This window comes from Cibotium barometz, chromosome 56 (assembly GCF_041138505.1).
Source record: "Cibotium barometz isolate CiBa-2024 chromosome 56, ASM4113850v1, whole genome shotgun sequence".
NCBI lineage: Eukaryota > Viridiplantae > Streptophyta > Polypodiopsida > Cyatheales > Cibotiaceae > Cibotium > Cibotium barometz.
Genome location: NC_141101.1, coordinates 19,326,515 through 19,351,252, shown reverse-complemented (window position 1 = coordinate 19,351,252; position 24,738 = coordinate 19,326,515). Strand labels below are relative to the sequence as shown.

The 24,738-nt window shown below is 40.4% G+C and overlaps 1 protein-coding gene across 3 annotated transcripts in view; it reads right to left on the bottom strand.

Annotated features, from left to right (window-relative positions):
- LOC147606991 (wall-associated receptor kinase-like 6) overlaps window positions 1–24,021 on the bottom strand; it is a 52,106-nt gene extending 28,085 nt beyond the window's left edge. Inside the window, exons 1-3 of one of the 3 annotated variants that reach the window (XM_086791101.1) lie at window positions 23,034–24,021; window positions 22,880–22,942; window positions 21,385–22,796 (exon numbers count right to left, since the gene is read on the bottom strand). In XM_086791101.1, the coding sequence (XP_086647227.1) occupies window positions 22,291–22,796; window positions 22,880–22,942; window positions 23,034–23,988 (1,524 nt within the window). In that variant the 5' untranslated portion in view covers window positions 23,989–24,021 and the 3' untranslated portion in view covers window positions 21,385–22,290. Of the gene's footprint in view, window positions 1–21,384; window positions 22,797–22,879; window positions 22,943–23,033 lie in introns of those variants that run through there. The other 2 variants (XM_086791100.1, XM_086791099.1) reach the window with 2 other exon arrangements.
- Between the last annotated feature and the right edge of the window lie 717 nt (window positions 24,022–24,738).

The window sequence follows — 24,738 nt, the reverse complement described above, 5'->3', positions numbered from 1 at the left end:
AAGTTGATTATTTCTAGCTTCCCCTTTTATATTTCTGAGGTTATTTTTTCCCTTGGATCTTTCTGCTGTAACCCAAGTTAACCTAAGATTTTAAGTGTCCTTTCTCTCCATATTCATCTTCTCTTTTCATTTGTCAACTTTGTCAACCTATACTCCTGGAGTTTCCCTTTTACCTACTCTAAAGATTATCCCTCTTCCTTGTTCTGTTCCCCATTTTTTTCATGTCACTGCTCGCTCCACAATTTCTAGCGATATGACCAAAGTTTCCACACCTAAAGAAAGCTCCCACAAAATTTCCAAACTTTAACTTTAGCTCTATTTTTTAGAATTCCCCTAGGTCCATGTCAAGAAGATTTGGGATTTCAAACATAGTATTCCAAGATACACATACCTTACTAGAGTGGCGACTATTGTCTTTATTAGTAGGTACAAACAATAGTAGATACACATACCTTACTAGAGTGGCGACTATTGTCTTTATTAGTAGGTACAAACAATACCATGCCAAGTGCACTAGCCAAGTTCTTCAAAGTTGGTCTCAACCAAGGGGGAGACCTATTATGTCCACCTAGACTAGACATGATTCCCTGAGGCTCCGGTTGACAATAAACGTGGGGTCAAAGGGCATCACATGAATTAACTTCGATCCCATAAACAATTGGGATTTTGCAAATAAATCAACTACTATCTGTCTTTAACAAATATCACATTGAAAAACCCTTTTCAAAGGTAGTAAACTTGAGATACAACTCTGTCGTGGAAAACTTCATCTTGAAGCCATCTCCCCAACTTCTCTGTACTAGGCCGTTTCCTAGAGAAAAATAGAATTCTGTTGCTCAAGGAGAATTAACCAATTTGTCTTTTGACCACTTCAGATGAGACGTTAATGCATACCTTATTTCTGCGTAGATTCTCAGGGCGTTTGCTGAGTATTCAGAGACAGTCAGAAATTTAGTCACACGGTGTCACTTCTTCATCTCTTCATTTGAGTCCCATTCTCCACACCCCCCTCTCCAACCTCTTCTGGAAGATCCCAACCACCCACCATTGCATCACTACATGCATGTGCTCACGTAAGGTGACCATGGTACTGTTGCATGCATAGCCACGTGAGAGAATAAACTTTACCACTACCTCGTATCCCAACAAAACCTTCACCTCGCAACTCAAGATTTTTCAATCTTGTGCTTACTCAATTTGCTAATCGACTCTTAAGCCTTGCATACAATTTTAGCTAATACTTTGAGGATGGGATTCTATACAATTTATGAACTCAAAGAAACTTTTTCACGTAAACCCTTTAAAACAATCTACATACATCTTTAAACTAATCTTTAGAAGCTATGTAGGTGGCTTCTACATAAAACATAAACCCTTTAAAACAATCTACATGCATCTTCATACTAACCTTTGAAAGCTATGTAGGTAGCTTCTGTCAAAACACTCACTCTTTCTCACCATTCCCATGCTTGTAGGTTCATTTGAATATCGTTTTAAACTCCAAATTTATGAAAAGCCTCCTCTTCTACACATGTGGTGCATGTCCCATGGAGTTATAAATTTACATATTGGATATATATAAGTTATAAAAATCCGTAGTTAGGGCCCTTGAACACACATGTTGTATGGGTTTTTTACATATTTGGACTCAAAATGGATGGATGAGGTCTATTGCTAGGAGCACTCAAACCTCTTAGGGGCCTACCAAAAATCTCTTCCCTCATAAAAGTGATTAGACGAAGAGAGCGCATGTTGTAAAACCCCAACTTCTACACATCTAGTGCATGTCCCAGGGAGTTCACTAAGGAACTTGTAAGATGGCACACACGTTTCAGCAATAGAATTCTTTTTTGTGGAGTTATGGAAATTTTACATACTTAAGCGGTATGTTGATTCAAAAAGTTAAGAAATTTTTCATAGAAGAGGTACCTTTATCATCAGATCTAAATTTACATATTGGATGCATATAAGTTATAAAAATTCGTAGTTTTAGGGCCCTTGAACACACATGTTGTATGGGTTTTTTACATAGTGAACATGCGAGGGTGCATGTTTGATGTAGGTATATGGATGGATGATATGGGTGGTACGTGTAAATGAAGGTATTCCCTTTCGCCTTGCTACATAGCTTTTGACTTACTCAGTAACGTCTAACCTTGTTGTTGAATGGCATGTTAAATGAAACACACACATTAACATATTACTAACATTCCCCTTATATTTTTACACATAATCCTAGCCTACCATGATTTTTCATTCTTTCAAGAAGCCACATTTAACATCTTTTCTAACATATTGATGTGTTGTAAATATTACACAAAACTGCTAAAACACTTCTCTCAACCCCTAAAAAAATTGTTTCAATACACTTTTTTACGTATGACCATTCTTTATATAAAGTACACGGTCCTTTTATTCCCCACTCAAACCAACAATGATCGAAAAAACTATATTTTTCAACCAATCAAAATAAGGACAACTCTTATATCTATCACGTTTTTGTTTCCTAGATCTCCACAATATGCCAGTTTTATAACTAAAATATATGAAAAAATTTCCTTAAAATAAGAGCTAGCTCTTTTTTATTATTGTGCTAGTACAAATACACTAGAATGCTGTTTTTTTGGTGAACTGAATCTGCTCATGAATCCAACCACGCCTAACCTATAACTTTAAATAATTATACGTACTCTAAAGACCTAGTAGGAAAAAACAAAGAGACGTCACCTAATACTACTTTCTTTCCCTTAGATAGTCCAAAATGTATGAAAAGTTATTTAGATCTTTTTGTCTCACAAGTTTAAATAGGCAGGATTTTTTGCTCTAGCCGTATTTAAATTTTACAGTTACATGATAAAAAGGAGAGAGAAATCTTAAGGAATGAAATTTAGTGATTTTGATCTCCTTTGGATGCAAACCAATAAAGTAAACAAAGACGATGAAAAGAAATAGTATTCGAAACTCAAAACATTTTACAAGGCTTAAGATATGTGAACAGAACCTCCATCTCTGATCATATGCCTCCACCCACTGTAGGATCTCTGATTATATGCCTCCACCCACTGTAGGATTTAATCAAAGAGTGGTAGGTAATCTGTGACGGGCGGGGATAGTCTGTAGGGCTATTTCACTGGTGGTGGTGGTGCGAGTCACTGCAGATTGAGCATGGGAAACCTGGCTCCCCTGGCTCCAGCTAGAACCCAAGAGAGCAGAAATTTCATGTCCTTCGTTGTCAGCAGCACTTTCTTGCGATGTGATGGGCCTTATAAAATGCTCGATTGATGAACTTGGGCTTTGACTAGAAAGTTCCACCACCTCATCCACTAATGTCCACTTAGATTGGATCTCCTGCAGCTTGCCATGCACCTCTTCCATTGTGGGCCTTTGATGCCCCTGCATAGCCAAGCAATGGATTGCTAGCTGTGCAACAGCTTGGATGGATGCCAAGACGTTTGGGTGTGTGCTTAATCGAGGGTCGATGAGATATGTCAGCTTCCCAGCTCTAAAACGAGTCTGGAAGTGATAGGCGAGAATCCCTAGCTTTGTGCCAAGGTCCGCTGGCATGGCCGAGATGAGCTCAAGCAAGATAACACCAAAACTATACACATCACTTTTATTAGTGAATTGGCAGCTGAGGTGGTACTCAGGGTCCAGATAGCCATGGGTGCCTACCACTGCGGCGAAGGTGAGGTGGGTCGCGCCGGAGGGGAGGAAACGCGAGGCTCCAAAGTCGGCCACCTTGGGGTTGTAGGACATATCGATGAGGATGTTGGTGGACTTTATGTCCCGATGAAGAATAGGTGGGCTCATCTTGTGGAGATAACTAAGTGCCTTAGCGGTGTTCACCGCAATGCCAAGCCGTCTCCCCCAGCTCGGCCCTAGCAGGCTTCTTTGGGCGGGGTCTTTGCCTGGATGCAAGTGATCCCAGAGTGTTCCATTCTCCACAAATTCATACACAAGGAGAGGCACTCGGGTCTCTACGCAGCAGCCCAATAGCCTGACAACATTTTCATGCACGGTCTTCCCTAACAGGAGTATCTCGGACACAAAGGATTTAATTTGGTCCTCTTCCCTGTCCGCATCCTCCATGTGCTTGGGTTTCTTAATGGCCACCTTGCCGTGGTTGATTAGGCTGCCCCAATAAACCGTGCCATAGCCCCCTTTTCCGAGCTCATGCTCCCGAGAGAAGTTGTTTGTGGCTCTCCTCAGCTCATCTTCAGAAAATAGCATGGACCGCAGCTCTTCACCTCCGTTGCGATGGAAATTTTCCTCTCTCTGTTGCTTCCGTCTGCGAGCTCTTCTCGACCAGCGGACGATGATGAAGGCACCAGATAGAATTCCTGCGCAACGTTAATTTTGATGACTTTAGACTAGGGCTTCAACAGCAGTGCGGTACAAATTATAATCTATGGCACTCGCTTACCAAGAATTGGTAGTATTATAATCGATGGGGGGTCGATGTCATTTCCGGGCTCGTTCACGGTTAGGTTATTACCTTGACAAGAAAAAAAAAAAAAGTTAAGAGTAACCTGAAATAGAAGGGATGTCGAAGCATTGTATGGTTTCTTAGGTTCACGGTTATTACCTTGACAGCCGGTTCCATTCCTGTATCCATCCCCTCTTAGATAGTTCCTGGGGCAACGGCAAGTATAACCGGGCACCCATGGATCATAAAGACACTCCGCCTCATTAGAGCAAGCGTAATCCGACCTGTGCTTTACCGTAGAGCAGTTCTCCGAAACGTTGAGAATGAGAGCCCATGATATGACCAGGACATCGCCCGGTAGATAGGGGATGTAAGGGCTGAGCACAGTGGAGAATCCACAGACACCAGGAAAGTCTGGGGAGGCTACTCCATTTCCACTGAGGTGGAGGTGCCGAGAGCCACGCGGTATGCGTTGGAGACAGCAGTCGCAGGGGTAATAGAAAGGTCCATCATCATCATAGAAATAATCTGTCGACCTGTTTCTGAGACACCGCTGATTGTAGCAATCAGTGCTGCACTGATTATTGTAGTAATCACTGCTGCAATTCATAGTCGAAGTGAACGACAAGGCGTTGGAAGAGACGTTGTTGGAAGACGAGGCGACACAGGAGCCTTGGGATCGGCATCCGATCACGGCAAAGAAGTTATGATCGGAGAGGACGAAAGGCCCACTGGAAGGGAGCTCCAAGGAAGCCTCAGCGTAGCCATCTGATTTGCCGCAGTTATGAGGAGTGGGCATGGCCTTAAGCTCGGTAGAGTTTACGGCTATGTAGTTGCCGTAGAACTCCAGCACCTGTAGCTCTGGGGTGGAGGCCGTGCCCACCTGGAGGAAGGGCAGTAGGCCCGTGCCATAGCTTGGATTGAGCTTGCACGAGATCCTGTAGCCCCGCAGCCCGCATTCACTCGGCATCCCAAAAGGATAGGGAATGATCATATTCCCGCAAGTTTGTGAGGTGGAGTTGCAAGGGCCGGAGGCAGCAGCTACCCAATTTAGACTGCTGCACGCCCAATAGCCCAGCAGCAGCAGGAACACTCCAAAAGACATCCAGTGCTCCATGGAAAACAACAGCCGAATTAAGAAAACCGAGGACATCGCCGTTTATATAAAATTAGAACCAACGCTGAAGACCCTACTCGCTCACGATTCTGTGAGTCAATCAAGGACAAAGATAGGTTCGACGTAGCCTAAAATTTGCTCGAGAACGAGAAGAATCTCTTTAAGTTTGAGTTATATTTTGTAAAATTTATAAAGAAACACTTTTTCAAAATGGTCAATTTCTTCTTCAAATTATTTAAATTTCTAGAAAAATATATTTTTAAAATGGTCAATTTCCTCTTTAAATTATAATGAGAAAGTTTTTAGTTATAAAAAACTCTTAAACTTTAAGGATTCATTTATTATATATTTTAGTTATAAAACCTGCATACATGTAGTACACATTTTGGGAACCAAAACCCAGTAGATTGAGAAATTATCCATATTTTGAGTGGTTGAAAATTATGTTTTTATCAAGAACTACTTTGGCCTGTAGAAAAGCAAGCCTAAGTATGATTATGTCCTTACTCATTTTTGGTTGTCTTTACACGTTTTTTTTAATTTCATTAGGCTCGTCAAAAAGCAAGCCTGAGTACGATTATGTCCTTACTCGTTTTTGGTTGTCTTCACGCGCTTTTTTGTTGCCTTTAGTAAAAGGAAAGTGTTAGCAACACTCCAAAATGTTGGCTAAATGATCATCTTGAAAACTTCAAAGAAAATCAAATAGTATCTACTTTTCTATGATTTGATAGCGGATGGTTCTTTTTCAAATAGACGCTACTCGCTCACGACTCTCTAAGTCAATCAAGACTTAACAAGCGTGGTTGGGACTTTGTGAGCACTCAATCAAGACTAAAATTCATAGGTAAATCGGTTTTACAACTAAAATTTTAAAATTTTGAATTTTAAAATTATTTTCCTCAACGGTATTAATAAAAAGAATATAAACATCACCCACTGTAGGATCTCTGATTATATGCCTCCACCCACTCATAAGAGTGGTAGGTAATCTGTGACGGGCGGGGATAGTCTGTAGGGCTATTTCACTGGTAGTCACTGCAGATTGAGCATGGGAAACCTGGCTCCCCTGGCTCCAGCTAGAACCCAAGAGAGCAGAAATTTCATGTCCTTCGTTGTCAGCAGCACTTTCTTGCGATGTGATGGGCCTTATAAAATGCTCAATTGATGAACTTGGGCTTACGCTACTCGCTCACGATTCTGTGAGTCAATCAAGGTGGGCAGGTTCGACGTAGCCTAAAATTTGCTCAAATTTGTGGAGAACGAGAAGAATCTCTTTAAGTTTGAGTTATATTTTGTAAAATTTATAAAGAAACACTTTTTCAAAATGGTCAATTTCCTCTTCAAATTATTTAAATTTCTAGGAAAATATATTTTTAAAATGGTCAATTTCCTCTTTAAATTATAATGAGAAAGTTTTCAGTTATAAAACTGTTAAACTTTAAGGATTCATTTATTATATATTTAGTTATAAAACCTGCATGTAGTACACATTTTGGGAACCAAAACCCAGCCGATTGAGAAATTATCCATATATTGAGTGGTTGAAAATTTTGTTTTTATCAAGAACTACTTTGGCCTGTAGAAAAGCAAGCCTAAGTATGATTATGTCCTTACTCATTTTTGGTTGTCTTTACACGTTTTTTTTTATTTCATTAGGCTCGTCAAAAAGCAAGCCTGAGTACGATTATGTCCTTACTCGTTTTTGGTTGTCTTCACACGCTTTTTTGTTGCCTTTAGTAAAAGGAAAGTGTTAGCAACACTCCAAAATGTTGGCTAAATGATACTCTTGAAAACTTCAAAGAAAATCAAAGAGTATCTACTTTTCTATGATATGATAGCTGATGGTTCTTTTTCAAATAGACGCTACTCGCTCACGAGTCTCTAAGTCAATCAAGACTTAACGAGCGTGGTTGGGACTCTGTGAGCACTCAATCAAGACTTAACAAGCCCACCGTGGCCCTTTGTAACCCACCGTGGCCCTTTGTAAAAGGATCGTTAAGTAATGTCACAATAAGCATTTTTTTCTAACCAAAAAGGATCACAATCAAGCTCACCCGTTTTTATTGAAAAAAAATGCATAAGTTAGTTTGTTTTATAGCTAAGATTTCAAACTCTTAAATCTTGAAATTGATTAAGGCTGGTTTTTCTCGTGAAAGTTCCACTTTTTCTTGACACTTATTAAAAAGTTCCACTAAAGCACACATGTGGGTAGCGGCCGTGCCCACCCGAAAGTTTGTGAGGTGTAATTGTAAGGGCCGGAGGCAGCAGGTGCAGCTACCAAATTTAGACTGCTGCTCCAGTGCCCCATGGAGAACAACAGCCGAATTAAGAAAACCGAGGACATCGCCATTACTATAAAATTAGAACCAACACTACTCTCTCACGACCATGTATGTGAGTCAATCAAGACTTAACAAGTGTGGTCGTCACGAAACCACCGTACAAGCGAACCTGTAAAAGCAAGGTGAGAATAAACATTTAAAAAAAAACCAAGCTCAACCATTTTTATTGACAAAATTCATAGGTAAATCGGTTTTATAACTAAAATTTTTGAAATTTGAAATTATTTTCCTCAAAGATATTAATAAAAAGGATATAAACATCAATTGGTTTTCCATTAAAAAATACACATCAAAAATTTACATAGCAATCAGTTTTTTAGACATCAATTGGTTTGAAAACAAAAGGCTTGAAGATTACGGCATTATTTTCAAGGCAAGCCAAATCTACAAGTCAATTGCACAATGCCAATTTTAGAAATCACATCAATCGGTTTCAAAACAAAAAATTTCAAGATGTTAGGCCTGCATTAAATGTAAGTCAATCTAATTAATTTTTATCTCTGAATATTTTTCAATCTTAGCCATAAAAAATATGCGAGAGGATAGCATTGATTGTTATAACAAGGCCACGCTTTAAAATTTAACTCCACATATTGGCCATTGAAAAGGGACATTTGACCTACTTCTCTCTTCTTCTGACTTCACAACTTGTTCAACTCAAGAGTGGTATATTTCCAAGAGCTTTCTTTATACTTTTCTTTGAATGTCTTTAAAAGAAAACCTATAGTTTATTTTTTACAAAAAATGCTTGGGGAGGTTCCCATGGTAAGTCACTTTAAATGTGTGTGTGTGTGTCCCCTCCCACAACACACCTAGAGCCCGATAACGATTCCCCCAATAGCTGTCTCTGTGAGCACCACACGATGATGTGATAAGGTCGTAGAGTCTTAATTTATACATATATATAAAACATGTTTTGTAGGAGGTTCACACGAAACGTAACCTCACACATGCTTGTGGGGTGGTGTGTGTGAAACACACACGATGACATGAGTCTTAAGCAATGTAAGAGGCTCGGGGGGGGTCACTATATGTAAATCCTCTATATCACGTGCGTTCAAGGCCTATTTAAAAAGTTCCTTATCTGTGAATTTTTTAGTGAATATAATGTATCCTTTCCTATTCAAATCTGTAATTTTTTTAAAAAATACAATAAATAAATCCCCTCTGTAAATGTATTTCTGTAAGTTTTAAATATTTAAAATGACCTTCTGTTGAACCCACGTGATACTTACATATTTATACGAGTGACCCCCCCGAGGTAAGAGGTGTGGGATTAACTATTACCTCATGTGTGTGGGGGGGGGGACACAAGAATTTGGGAGGATACAGGGGAGTCTATCTTGGCTTTAAAAAAAAAACAAAATATATTATTCAATCATGAAATTTGTACAAATTACAATCTAACAATAAGTCCAACAATTCTGTCTCTCATGTTTGTATCATTGATAAGCAATACCATCTTCCATCGATTTTGTTTTTAGAGCTGGCCAAGGTAACCCAGAAGAGAATATTCCTTGACCTTGAAACACTGTTGTGTTTCTAGACAACCATATCAACCAGCATCCAAAATCTAAGATGAGTAATGATCCACTAAAGTTCCTCCATTGCATAGTGTAAAGTACCAAAAGTAAGTTGATAACATGAGGTCTATATCCCCAAGCTTGTTGAAATTCGTGGTGCTTATGCTAGATCAAGATGAGTGGAGGAGACAGACCCACAAAATACAAGAACAATTCTTGTTTATTAAGTTGCTTACGCATACAACTTGGCCTTTGCACACTACATAATGCCTTCTAGCTTCACCTTTAAATAGGTGAGCTAGTGGACCATAAGTCCATTCACACACACACACCCTTCTCCTACCCTTTTACATGACCTTAGTCTTTTAATACCCTCCCTCAATACCACCTATGAAAGAATTGGAATAGGTGGTATTGGACATAGGTTGCCTTTATAACATTAGGCGTACAAGTTGAGGAATATAGGTGTTGTTACATTGAGATTTAAAATAAGTGCTCAGAGGAGTTAGAGGTTGATACAAAGTTAGCCTCTGACTCCTTGTTAGGGCATTTAGAAGTGATATGTCCTGTTTGTTTACACTTGTTACATTTCATCTTGTTGGGATATTTGATCCAACAATTATTTGTAAAATAACCTACCTTTTTGCAATGGGTACACCTTACTTTGCTTACTTGATGTGACAAAGCTTGTCCGATATTCAATGGAGTAGATGCACTTGAAGATTCAGCTCCTCCCTTTGGCCTCTTTTCTTTATCAAGACAAGATTGAATGACTCCTTCAAGGGTGGGATTAGGTATGTTCTTCAGGGTGATGAGACTAAGGTGGGATACACCTTCTTGACTGCTTTTAACAAAACAACCACTGCATCATCTTCATCCATTCTCACATTCACTGATGCAAGTTGAGCCATAAGGCCCTTCAAATGAGAGATAAAGGCTCCAATGCCCTCATTTGTCTCATCTGAAAGTCTTTGGATGCATTGCATATGTGCATGTGCCAGATGAGCTGAGAACTAAGCTGGATCCAAAAGCTGAAAAATGTGTGTTTATTGGATATTCCCTCGAGCAAAAGGGATACAGGTGTTATAACCCTGCTACACGTGAGTTGAGGGTAAGCAGGGATGTTTTTTTTATGAGATGAGCAGCTGGTATGCTGCTGAAAAAGAAGCTCTTGGGGCTGATGTGAGTGGAAATGTGGTTGCACAGAATGCAAGTTAGCAATCACAGTCTTTGAGTGGACCAGAAGAGTCCTCATCTAGTGGTTTAGTTGATAGACCATGGAGTCGTAGGCTGCATCATAATACCAATCCTGCAAATGTGATTAGTACATCACATAAAGGCAAAGAGAAAGTGATTGAGCCCCTTAGTATGCCTGACATTTCTGCAGGGCATTCTCATATTGATGGAGAGTCTAGTGGCTCAGAGATGAGCCTTGATGATGATCTTGGGATACCAGCTATGAGAACACCTGGCGTAAAGAAGGCTATGGAAGCCATGAATGCAAAGCTATGAAGATCTAGGAGAGTGAAGAATCCTGTGTAGAGGTTTATCTATGATGGTGATGTGGCACATCACTATGCATACATGGCAAAAGTTGTGCAGGTTGTAGAGCCCACATGCAGGTTGTAGAGCCCACATGCATTGATAAGGCTGTTGGAAATGTGTGTTCGGAGAAAGCTATGGGGATGAGGAGATGGATGCACTATATGGAAATGAGACTTGGGATTTAGTGCAATTGCATGAAGGCAAGAAAGCCATTGGATGCAAGTGGGTGTACAAAGTAAAACATAACAGTGATGGAAGCATAAGCAGGTACAAGGCTAGATTGGTAGCAAAAGGATATGCACAGACATATGGCATTGATTATGAGAAACTTTTAGCCCAGTTGCCTGCATTCTTGCATGGGGATTTGCAAGAAGAGGTGTATATGTTGTAGCCACCTGGTTATGAGGATGTGAGTCACCCCGAGCATGTGTGCAGGTTGAAGAAAGCCTTGTATGGCTTAAAACAAGCACCAAGAGCATGGTTTGACAAGATTTCTGAATATCTTGTCACTATTGGCTTTCATGTAACCAATGCAGATTTCTCCCTGTATGTGAGACACAATGATAGAGGGGTTGTGCTTGTTGTCATCTATGTAGATGATCTGATCATTACGGGGGACCATGATGTAGAGATCTTTGATATAAAGATCTTGCTTAGACAAAAGTTTGAGATGAAGGATCTGGGGAGCTCAGATATTTCTTGGGCATTGAGGTGATTAGGTCACCACATGGTATTGGATTACTGCAAAAATAGTATGGCTTGGACATGTTCTCTAAGTATGGTATGACAGGCTGTAAGCCTATCTCAGTGCCATTGGATCAGAATGGCAAGTTGAGTGCAGATTCAAGAGAGATTTTGGAGGATCCTACTATGTATCGGCGCATAGTAGGAAGCTTGATCTACATGACGATCACTAGGAAAGATTTGAGCTATGCTGTTGGGTTGGTGAGTCACTTTATGTAGGTTCCTCGGAAGCCGCATTTGGATGCATTGAGACGCATACTGAGGTATGTGAGGTCTACTTTGCATTGAGACGCATATTGAGGTATGTGAGGTATGCATTGAGACGCATACTGAGGTATGTGAGGTCTACTTTGCATTGTGGACTATTTTATGAAACTGGGACATAGATATGTGTACATGGGTACGCAGATGCTGATTGGGCTAGTAGTATCTTCGATAGAAGATCTACTAGTGGCTTCATGTTTTCTTTGGGGAGTGCTGCTGTGACTTGGAGCAGCAAGAAGCAGCCTACGGTTGCTCTATCCAGTACAGAGGCCGAGTACAGAGGTGCTGCTATGGCAGCATGTGAGGTAGCTTGGTTGAGAAAGCTACTTGTTGCAGATTTGGGTCTATCAGTGGATAGACAAGTTGTCATTTTCTGTGACAACATTAGCAATATACAGTTAGCCAGGAACCCAGTTTTGCATGCTCGTACGAAGCATATAGAGATCCACAACCATTTTGTCAGAGAGAAAGTTTTGGCAGAAGACATTGACCTTGTTTATGTCAGCACACAGGATCAGGTCGCTGACATCTTCACCAAAGCATTGGGTACAGAGAAGCTCCGCAGATTCAGGGCTTCACTTGGTGTACATGAGATGGAGTTGAGCTCGAGGGGGAGTGTTGAGATATCGAGCTCATCTAGTGAGGCGGTGCTGATGACCTGCCTACTGTGTAACAGTCATTCTAGAGACTGGCATAGTTATAACGCCAGCTCATTTAGTTGGGTTCACACTATAGAGAACCCTAGTATGTATTTGGTTGAGTACACCTTTTCATATGCGGGTACTCTTATCTTTGTATATGGTGTGTTGAGTGTTGTGTGAAGAAGAAGAAGATTTTCAGCCTCTCACCTTGTGTGTTCTCTTTTAGGGTTTTGTGAGTGTGTGTGTGCTTGCAAGAGCTCAAGCTCTCTTCTCCCGTGCATCTTTTCAAGTGAGCAGGTGGTGAGCATTCTGGTTGCCAATATTGCCATAGGTACATTGAGGAAGGAATGATTAGAATTTGGACATGGAACTGGAATACTGAGGATTATGATAGAAACACTGTGGTTTTATTGCAGTGCTGTTTTGGAAATAGTTGAGTCTAAGAAAAGGCAATTTCATATTGGGTGCGTAAGTGGTGTGTCTATTTAAGTTTTGCATCGCCTATGTTTTCTAGGCGAGGGAGGTTTTTTCTGGGTTTGGTGTTGGAAGAGCCACCGGATTAGTCTCTTGTCCGAACATCCGTGGGTGAGGCCCCGAGTGGGAAGCTCTGCCCTGTGCGCAAGGTTGCTACTTCCGCTGCCAGCACTCCAGAGTCCAATGCGCAGAGGGGATGCACAGAGGGGGTATGGATCTCACACTTACAGTTGCCATCTTTTCAACCGGAACAAATGTATCCTCATAATCAGTCCCATGTGTTTGTGCATATTCCTTGGCTACCAATCTAGCCTTGTACCTGCTTATGCTACCATCACTGTTATGTTTCACCTTATACACCCACTTACAACTAATAGCTTTCTTGCCTTCAGAAAATGGCACCAAATCCCAAGTCTCATTTCCATACAATGCATCCATCTCCTCATCCATAGCTTTCTCCCACAACACACAATTCCAATAGCCTCATCAAAACATGTGGGTTCTATAATCTACACAACTTTTGACATATAAGTATAGTGATGGCCACATAACCATCATAAGTCAACCTCTGCACAAGGTTTTTGACTCTTCCAGATCTTCCTATTTTTGCGTTCATGGCTTCCATAGCCTTCTTTATACTAGGTGTCCTAATAGCTGGAATCCCAAGCTCCTCACATCAAGGCTCATCTCCGAGCCACTAGACTCTCCAGAATGCCCTATATAAATATCAGGCATACCAAGGGGCTCAACCACTTTCTCTTTACCTTTATGTGATGTATCAACAACATTTCCAGGACTGGTATTATGATGTAGCCTGCCACTCCATGGTCTATTAACAGAACCGCTGGATGTGGACTCTCCTGCTTTACTCTGCTAACTTGCATTCGGTGCAACCATGTTTCCACTTACATGAGCCCTAATATCTTTTTCAATAGCATACCATCTACTCATCTCATCGAATACAACATCCGTGCTTATCCTCAATTCATGTGTAGTAGGATTATAACATCTATATCCCTTTTCCTAAAGGGAATACCCAATAAACACACATTTTTTTGCCTTTGGATCCAGCTTGGTATGCAACTCATCTGGCACATACACATATGCAATACATCCAAAAAATTTCAAGTGAGACAAATCATATTTCCTGGTAGTAAACTTCTCGTCTGGTGTTACATTATATATGGCTGCAGTAGGAGTCCTATTCATGATCTAGACATAGCCTCAGCCCAATAGCTATGTGGCATATTCTTCTCTGCCATCAATGCTCGTGCTATCTCCAAAATGTGCCTATTTTTTCGCTTAGCAACTCCATTTTACTACGGAGTATATCTACATGTAAATTGTCTCTGAATGCCATTCTTTCGTAAGAATTCAGAAAACTCATTGGAGAAGTATTCTCCCCCTCCATCTGACCATAGGCACTTCACATGCTTTCGTGTTTGTTTTTCAGCCACCATCACTCTTAAAGTCTTAAAATGAGTGAACACTTCACTCTTCTCCTTCACGAAATACACCCACACTTTCCTCTTGTGGTCATCAATGAATGTTACGTAGTACCTATAGTCTCCCATAGACATAGTCTTCGCAGGACTCCATACATTTGAATGGACAACATCTAGTACATTCCTGCTCACATTTCTGTCATGTGGAAATAAATGCTTTGTTTGCTTCCAAACCGACATGCTTCACATACTTTCTGCATACTTTCAACCTTAAACTTAGGCAGCCTTGTCACAATTTCTTTAGTCTACATAGACTTCATTCTTTGCATATTTACATGCTCAATTCTCTTATGCCAAATGTATGTATATGCAATAACTCCTGAACCATTTGCAAACATTATAGCACTCACTTCAGTTATATTTACATTCAATGTAAACATTCTTCTCACTCTGTTACCTTTTGCAACAACCAACCTGCACTTGTCTTTAAAGTCTTCTATATAACAGCCATCCGGACCTACAAACCCTACTCAATTATCTAGCCAAGTAAAACCAGATTCTTTGTAATGTTCGGAACTAGAAGTACATCTGGAAGATACTTCACCTTACCATCCTACATAGACAATGGCACATCACCAACATGGTAGCGCAGTGTCATTCCCTGTTTCAAAAAATCCTAGTCTTTCAAGACTCTTCATTTCCTTGAACTACTCACCATGACTTGTGATGTGGTTCAAAGCACCTAAATCAACACACCATACATCATCCTTATATGTTGTTGCATCATTTCTAGACATAGAATTAACCACATGATGCATAACAAACAACTCTCATTATCCTCATTATTTTTGCTAGAGGATATATAGTTGTTTTGCTGCACTTTTCCATTTCTCATGTGACTCTGCTTCTTATACCAATCTGCTTGCACTCACATGTTCATGCTTACCATATTAAAAATAGCCTCATCGGTATCTTTGGTGCCTTCTCATGTTCATCTTAAATGTAGTCCCAATAACCTTTTCCCATTAGGAAATTTTTCAATTTGGACCTCTAAGCATGGAAGCCATTTATATCATCATTCGATATCTTTTTTGCAACACAAATTTACCAAAAACAACACTCTTGTTTGACTTGCATGGTACAAACTATTGTATTCTTTTCGAGTGGTACTATACTGCACCAAACTATCACAACTAGTGACTCCAATTTGCATACATACAACCAATGGCAACTTTGAGACATCTTTGAAGTACACACAGTGTCTACACAACCAATCTCCCTTCCTGCAATTCCAAAAATAAAGTTCTATAGAGAATTGAAACTTACCCGCCCGCAGTACGCGTGAATTCCTGTGAACTGAAAAATGAAGGTCCATATACAGACAGTAAAGTTACCCTCTGTAGCTCTGCTCCCACGAAGAAAGCTCCTCAATCAGAGTTTGTTTTCCAATTTCTCCCAAAGATCTCCCGATAAGGATGTAGTAACAAACACAAAGGGGAAAGAGTGGATGAAGTTTTTACCCTCGTACCGCTTCCTGTGCTTCTCTTGCTGCTCAGTCCTTAGCATGAACTAGGCTATGATATCATAAAAAGATATGCAAGGTAGAAGGGATCTTGAGCTGTTGCAAGCACACACACACTCACACAAACCCTAGAAGAGAACACACAAGATGAGAGGCTGAAAAATCTTCTTCTTCTTCACAGAACAAAAGAGGTCTACAAAGAAGATAAAGTGACGAACACACATAATAGAGTATATATAAGTTGCCCATAATGTGAACACGCTAAGTTGAGTGGGTAGGTGTGGACTAGTCAATGTAGTCCAGCTAGCAGTGCCAACTACCAAACCCATCAGTGATGTAAATGTCGAACGCTCATCAAGGCGCCTCGTGAGTGTTAGCTCACGAGGCGCCTCGTGAGTGTTAGCAGGTGCCTCATGAGTGTTAGCTCATGTTGAGCTTGACATCTCAACATCTCTCAAATAGTGCAGACATATCTTTGTTGGTCATGAGGGGGGCTGAGGGCACTGGGAGGCGCAAGGAGGGAGGGGCGGATGGAAAAAAGAAATTAAACTCCATTGTAATTTTTCTAATGTATTTTAAGAAATATGTATGGAGAAAAATCTGTCATCAGCGTAGCAATTTGGGAGCTATTAATTTCAAGAGATAGTGAAGCGATTAGTAGAAGGCATACACATAAATAGGTATATGTGCGTTTTGTTTCTAGTACATATTTATTTATTAACACACCAAATTTAATTATTATCTTTTTATCTTCTGAAAAACCAAATAAAAACTTGCTTGATTACAAATATCTTGCAAATTACTATGGAGCTCTATAAGAGGTGGCACTTGGTTTTGACCTAATAGTAGTGAATCGGCAAAAGGTTTCTCATGGTGGCTAGATATTAAGTGAGTCTTCTAGTACCTCAAAAGGCTAAACACACACACCTTGCGTCCCTCTCTCAATGCATGATTAGAGTCATGGAAGGTAGGTCCTTATTCTTAAAGTAATATTAGGTCTTAGATCACAATTATCTCTAGTAATCTCTTTGTTATCTCGCTCGAGCAAAAAAGAGCTCATATGAGATGATAGGAGCTCTTCTTTGATTATATTACTTATAGAATCTCATGGGAGTCATTGTGTGGTGGAAACTCTTATAATCACATAAGATCAACTAATTCAATGTAGAGGACCATGAAGGAGCCACTTATTCATATGATTAACATCACTAGTAGGTTCTTCTTGTCATCATCAAGAGTTCATATGTGACCTCATGGGCTCTTTAAAAGGTCTTACAAGTTCTAGAGCTTTTCTCAACCCATATGTGATCCTACGGGCTTGTAGGAAGTCTTGTGGGTCTTATGATCTCATTAGATATTTAACAAGATTTTTGAAATTATATGAGATCTTACATGAGAGAATTACATTGAAGACTAAAGTAGGTGTAGCCTAGGTTAGAGCCCCAAGGCCCCAATTTCGATCCATCATTCAATCCCATTTTTTCTCTAAGGTTGTCCCATTTCTTCTTCTCTTTTCCCATCATAACTAAGCTTCCCCCACATCTGTCTAATTACTTCTCAACCAAATTGAAATCCCCCATCATAATACAAGGGCATTGGATGCCCAACTTCCTGATCCACTCCCACATTTCCCCCTTGATTTTGTGGTTATGAGCCCCATAGATGTTGATTAACCGTAGCTTCTCATCCTCTAACTGGATCATCTCAACAACTAGAATCATACCATTGGGATGGTTGGCAATAATAGTAGGCTTTAACTGTTTCTTAACGATAGATAGAACCCCACTGTAGCCTGATTTCACCTCCCCATACAATACTACCTAGTCCCTAAAACATTCTCTCTTCCCCCCTTTAGTATCCATTAGATTATGTTTCTATATGGCCATTATGGACAGATTCCAATCCTTCACCATCCCCAAAAAAGTTTCATTTTTTCTCTTATCCTTCAAACCTTTAACATTCCACGTACACCCTCTAAACTTTTTTACCTTATTCATTCTAAAGTAGTAGAAGCAAGAACCATCTCTACCCCCAGCCCCTCTTCTGCTCATGTTTTTGTCCTAACCTCTCCAGTCTCTGTTTGAAGCTCCCTCCAAGTAGTATCCACTTGGCCAATTGAACATCCCCATGGATGAGGTCTCACTATAATCCCCTAGAGGGCTAAAGGGATTAGAGTATATAGGAGGACTGAGCCCTTCCACACACAGACTTACCTACTTCTACCCCTTCCCCTCCAATTCTAAGTTGATTATTTCTAGCTTCCCCTTTTATATTTCTGAGGTTATTTTTTCCCTTGGATCTTTCTGCTGTAACCCAAGTTAACCTAAGATTTTCAGTGTCCTTTCTCTCCATATTCATCTTCTCTTTTCATTTGTCAACTTTGTCAACCTATACTCCTGGAGTTTCCCTTTTACCTACTCTAAAGATTATCCCTCTTCCTTGTTCTGTTCCCCATTTTTTTTATGTCACTGCTCGCTCCACAATTTCTAGCGATATGACCAAAGTTTCCACACCTAAAGAAAGCTCCCACAAAATTTCCAAACTTTAACTTTAGCTCTATTTTTTAGAATTCCCCTAGGTCCATGTCAAGAAGATTTGGGGTTTCAAACATAGTATTCCAAGATACACATACCTTACTAGAGTGGCGACTATTGTCTTTATTAGTAGGTACAAACAATAGTAGGTACAAACAATAGTAGATACACATACCTTACTAGAGTGGCGACTATTGTCTTTATTAGTAGGTACAAACAATACCATGCCAAGTGCACTAGCCAAGTTCTTCAAAGTTGGTCTCAACCAAGGGGGAGACCTATTATGTCCACCTAGACTAGACATGATTCCCTGAGGCTCCGGTTGACAATAAACGTGGGGTCAAAGGGCATCACATGAATTAACTTCGATCCCATAAACAATTGGGCTTTTGCAAATAAATCAACTACTATCTGTCTTTAACAAATATCACATTGAAAAACCCTTTTCAAAGGTAGTAAACTTGAGATACAACTCTGTCGTGGAAAACTTCATCTTGAAGCCATCTCCCCAACTTCTCTGTACTAGGTGGTTTCCTAGAGAAAAATAGAATTCTGTTGCTCAAGGAGAATTAACCAATTTGTCTTTTGACCACTTCAGATGAGACGTTAATGCATACCTTATTTCTGCGTAGATTCTCAGGGCGTTGCTGAGTATTCAAAGACAGTCAGAAATTTAGTCACATGGTGTCACTTCTTCATCTCTTCATTTGAGTCCCATTCTCCACACCCCCCTCTCCAACCTCTTCTGGAAGATCCCAACCACCCACCATTGCATCACTACATGCATGTGCTCACGTAAGGTGACCATGGTACTGTTGCATGCATAGCCACGTGAGAGAATAAACTTTACCACTACCTCGTATCCCAACAAAACCTTCACCTCGCAACTCAAGATTTTTCAATCTTGTGCTTACTCAATTTGCTAATCGACTCTTAAGCCTTGCATACAATTTTAGCTAATACTTTGAGGATGGGATTCTATACAATTTATGAACTCAAAGAAACTTTTTCACGTAAACCCTTTAAAACAATCTACATACATCTTTAAACTAATCTTTAGAAGCTATGTAGGTGGCTTCTACATAAAACATAAACCCTTTAAAACAATCCACATGCATCTTCATACTAACCTTTGAAAGCTATGTAGGTAGCTTCTGTCAAAACACTCACTCTTTCTCACCATTCCCATGCTTGTAGGTTCATTTGAATATCGTTTTAAACTCCAAATTTATGAAAAGCCTCCTCTTCTACACATGTGGTGCATGTCCCATGGAGTTCACTAAGAAACTTGTAAGATGACACACATTTCAATAATAGTTTTTTTTTTCTTTTGTGGCATTATGGAAAAATTTACATACTTAAGCATTATCTTGATTCAAAAAGTGACAAAATTTTCCATATAGAAGAGGCACTTTTATCATTAGATCTAAATTTACATATTGGATATATATAAGTTATAAAAATCCGTAGTTAGGGCCCTTGAACACACATGTTGTATGGGTTTTTTACATATTTGGACTCAAAATGGATGGATGAGGTCTATTGCTAGGAGCACTCAAACCTCTTAGGGGCCTACCAAAAATCTCTTCCCTCATAAAAGTGATTAGACGAAGAGAGCGCATGTTGTAAAACCCCAACTTCTACACATCTAGTGCATGTCCCAGGGAGTTCACTAAGGAACTTGTAAGATGGCACACACGTTTCAGCAATAGAATTCTTTTTTGTGGAGTTATGGAAATTTTACATACTTAAGCGGTATGTTGATTCAAAAAGTTATGAAATTTTTCATAGAAGAGGTACCTTTATCATCAGATCTAAATTTACATATTGGATGCATATAAGTTATAAAAATTCGTAGTTTTAGGGCCCTTGAACACACATGTTGTATGGGTTTTTTACATAGTGAACATGCGAGGGTGCATGTTTGATGTAGGTATATGGATGGATGATATGGGTGGTACGTGTAAATGAAGGTATTCCCTTTCGCCTTGCTACATAGCTTTTGACTTACTCAGTAACGTCTAACCTTGTTGTTGAATGGCATGTTAAATGAAACACACACATTAACATATTACTAACATTCCCCTTATATTTTTACACATAATCCTAGCCTACCATGATTTTCCATTCTTTCAAGAAGCCACATTTAACATCTTTTCTAACATATTGATGTGTTGTAAATATTACACAAAACTGCTAAAACACTTCTCTCAACCCCTAAAAAAATTGTTTCAATACACTTTTTTACGTATGACCATTCTTTATATAAAGTACACGGTCCTTTTATTCCCCACTCAAACCAACAATGATCGAAAAAACTATATTTTTCAACCAATCAAAATAAGGACAACTCTTATATCTATCACGTTTTTGTTTCCTAGATCTCCACAATATGCCAGTTTTATAACTAAAATATATGAAAAAATTTCCTTAGAATAAGAGCTAGCTCTTTTTTATTATTGTGCTAGTACAAATACACTAGAATGCTGTTTTTTTGGTGGACTGAATCTGCTCATGAATCCAACCACGCCTAACCTATAACTTTAAAGAATTATACGTACTCTAAAGACCTAGTAGGAAAAAACAAAGAGACGTCACCTAATACTACTTTCTTTCCCTTAGATAGTCCAAAATGTATGAAAAGTTATTTAGATCTTTTTGTCTCACAAGTTTAAATAGGCAGGATTTTTTGCTCTAGCCGTATTTAAATTTTACAGTTACATGATAAAAAGGAGAGAGAAATCTTAAGGAATGAAATTTAGTGATTTTGATCTCCTTTGGATGCAAACCAATAAAGTAAACAAAGATGATGAAAAGAAATAGTATTCGAAACTCAAAACATTTTACAAGGCTTAAGATATGTGAACAGAACCTCCATCTCTGATCATATGCCTCCACCCACTGTAGGATCTCTGATTATATGCCTCCACCCACTGTAGGATTTAATCAAAGAGTGGTAGGTAATCTGTGACGGGCGGGGATAGTCTGTAGGGCTATTTCACTGGTGGTGGTGGTGCGAGTCACTGCAGATTGAGCATGGGAAACCTGGCTCCCCTGGCTCCAGCTAGAACCCAAGAGAGCAGAAATTTCATGTCCTTCGTTGTCAGCAGCACTTTCTTGCGATGTGATGGGCCTTATAAAATGCTCGATTGATGAACTTGGGCTTTGACTAGAAAGTTCCACCACCTCATCCACTAATGTCCACTTAGATTGGATCTCCTGCAGCTTGCCATGCACCTCTTCCATTGTGGGCCTTTGATGCCCCTGCATAGCCAAGCAATGGATTGCTAGCTGTGCAACAGCTTGGATGGATGCCAAGACGTTTGGGTGTGTGCTTAATCGAGGGTCGATGAGATATGTCAGCTTCCCAGCTCTAAAACGAGTCTGGAAGTGATGGGCGAGAATCCCTAGCTTTGTGCCAAGGTCCGCTGGCATGGCCGAGATGAGCTCAAGCAAGATAACACCAAAACTATACACATCACTTTTATTAGTGAATTGGCAGCTGAGGTGGTACTCAGGGTCCAGATAGCCATGGGTGCCTACCACTGCGGCGAAGGTGAGGTGGGTCGCGCCGGAGGTGAGGAAACGCGAGGCTCCAAAGTCGGCCACCTTGGGGTTGTAGGACATGTCGATGAGGATGTTGGTGGACTTTATGTCCCGATGAAGAATAGGTGGGCTCATCTTGTGGAGATAACTAAGTGCCTTAGCGGTGTTCACCACAATGCCAAGCAGCTCGGCCCTAGCAGGCTTCTTTGGGCGGGGTCTTTGCCTGGATGCAAGTGATCCCAGAGTGTTCCATTCTCCACAAATTCATACACAAGGAGAGGCACTCGGGTCTCTACGCAGCAGCCCAATAGCCTGACAACATTTTCATGCACGGTCTTCCCTAACAGGAGTATCTCGGACACAAAGGATTTAACTTGGTCCTCTTCCCTGTCCGCATCCTCCATGTGCTTGGGTTTCTTAATGGCCACCTTGCCGTGGTTGATTAGGCTGCCCCAATAAACTGTGCCATAGCCCCCTTTTCCGAGCTCATGCTCCCGAGAGAAGTTGTTTGTGGCTCTCCTCAGCTCATCTTCAGAAAATAGCATGGACCGCAGCTCTTCACCTCCGTTGCGATGGAAATTTTCCTCTCTCTGTTGCTTCCGTCTGCGAGCTCTTCTCGACCAGCGGACGATGATAATGACTACAGTGATGATGAAGGCACCAGATAGAATTCCTGCGCAACGTTAATTTTGATGACTTTAGACTAGGGCTTCAACAGTAGTGTGGTACAAATTATAATCTATGGCACTCGCTTACCAGAAATTGGTAGTATGACCATAATCCATGGGTCGAAGTCATTTCCAAGGTCGTACAAATTGTCTAAAATGTAAAAAAAAACACAAGTTAAGAGTAACCTGAAATAGAAGGGATGTCGAAGCATTGTATGGTTTCTTAGGTTCACGGTTTTTACCTTGACAGCGGGTTCCATTCCTGTATCCATCCCCTGTTAGATAATTCAAAGGGCAACGGCAAGTATAACCGGGCACCCATGGATCATAAAGACACTCCGCCTCATTAGAGCAAGCGTAATCCGACCTGTGCTTTACCGTAGAGCAGTTCTCCGAAACGCTGAGAATGAGAGCCCATGATATGACCAGGACATCGCCCGGTAGATCGGGGCTGAGAACACCAGGGAAGTCTGGGGAGGCTACTCCATTTCCACAGCTGAGGTGGAGGTGCCGAGAGCCACGCGGTATGCGTTGGAGACAGCAGTCGCAGGGGTAATAGAAAGGTCCATCATCATAGAGAGGTCCATCATCATCATAGAAATAATCTGTCGACATGTTTCTGAGACACCGCTGATTGTAGCAATCAGTGCTGCACTGATTATTGTAGTAATCAGTGCTGCAATTCATAGTCGAAGTGAACGACAAGGCGTTGGAAGAGACGTTGTTGGAAGACGAGGCGACACAGGAGCCTTGGGATCGGCATCCGATCACGGCAAAGAAGTTATCATCGGAGAGGACGAAAGGCCCACTGGAAGGGAGCTCCAATGAAGCCTCAGCGTAGCCATCTGATTTGCCGCAGTTATGAGGAGTGGGCATGGCCTTAAGCTCGGTAGAGTTTACGGCTATGTTGTTGCCGTAGAGGAACCTCAGCACCTGTAGCTCTGGGGTGGAGGCCGTGCCCACCTGGAGGAAGGGCAGTAGGCCCGTGCCATAGCTTGGATTGAGCTTGCACGAGATCCTGTAGCCCCGCAGCCCGCATTCACTCGACATCCCAAACGGATAGGGAATGCTCATATTCCCGCAAGTTTGTGAGGTGGAGTTGCAAGGGCCGAAGGCAGCAGCTACCCAATTTAGACTGCTGCACGCCCAAATATAGCCCAGCAGCAGGAACACTCCAAAAGACATCCAGTGCTCCATGGAAAACAACAGCCGAATTCAGAAAACCGAGGACATCGCCGTTTATATAAAATTAGAGCCAACGCTGAAGACGCTACTCGCTCACGATTCTGTGAGTCAATCAAGGACAAAGATAGGTTCCTCGAGAACGAGAAGAATCTCTTTAAGTTTGAGTTATATTTTGTAAAATTTATAAAGAAACACTTTTTCAAAATGGTCAATTTCCTCTTCAAATTATTTAAATTTCTAGAAAAATATATTTTTAAAATGGTCAATTTCCTCTTTAAATTATAATGAGAAAGTTTTTAGTTATAAAAAACTCTTAATTTTAGTTATAAAACCTGCATGTAGTACACATTTTGGGAACCAAAACCCAGTAGATTGAGAAATTATCCATATTTTGAGTGGTTGAAAATTTTGTTTTTATCAAGAACTACTTTGGCTTGTAGAAAAGCAAGCCTAAGTATGATTATGTCCTTACTCATTTTTGGTTGTCTTTACACGTTTTTTTTAATTTCATTAGGCTCGTCAAAAAGCAAGCCTGAGTACGATTATGTCCTTACTCGTTTTTGGTTGTCTTCACACGCTTTTTTGTTGCCTTTAGTAAAAGGAAAGTGTTAGCAACACTCCAAAATGTTGGCTAAATGATCATCTTGAAAACTTCAAAGAAAATCAAATAGTATCTACTTTTCTATGATTTGATAGCGGATGGTTCTTTTTCAAATAGACGCTACTCGCTCACGACTCTCTAAGTCAATCAAGACTTAATAA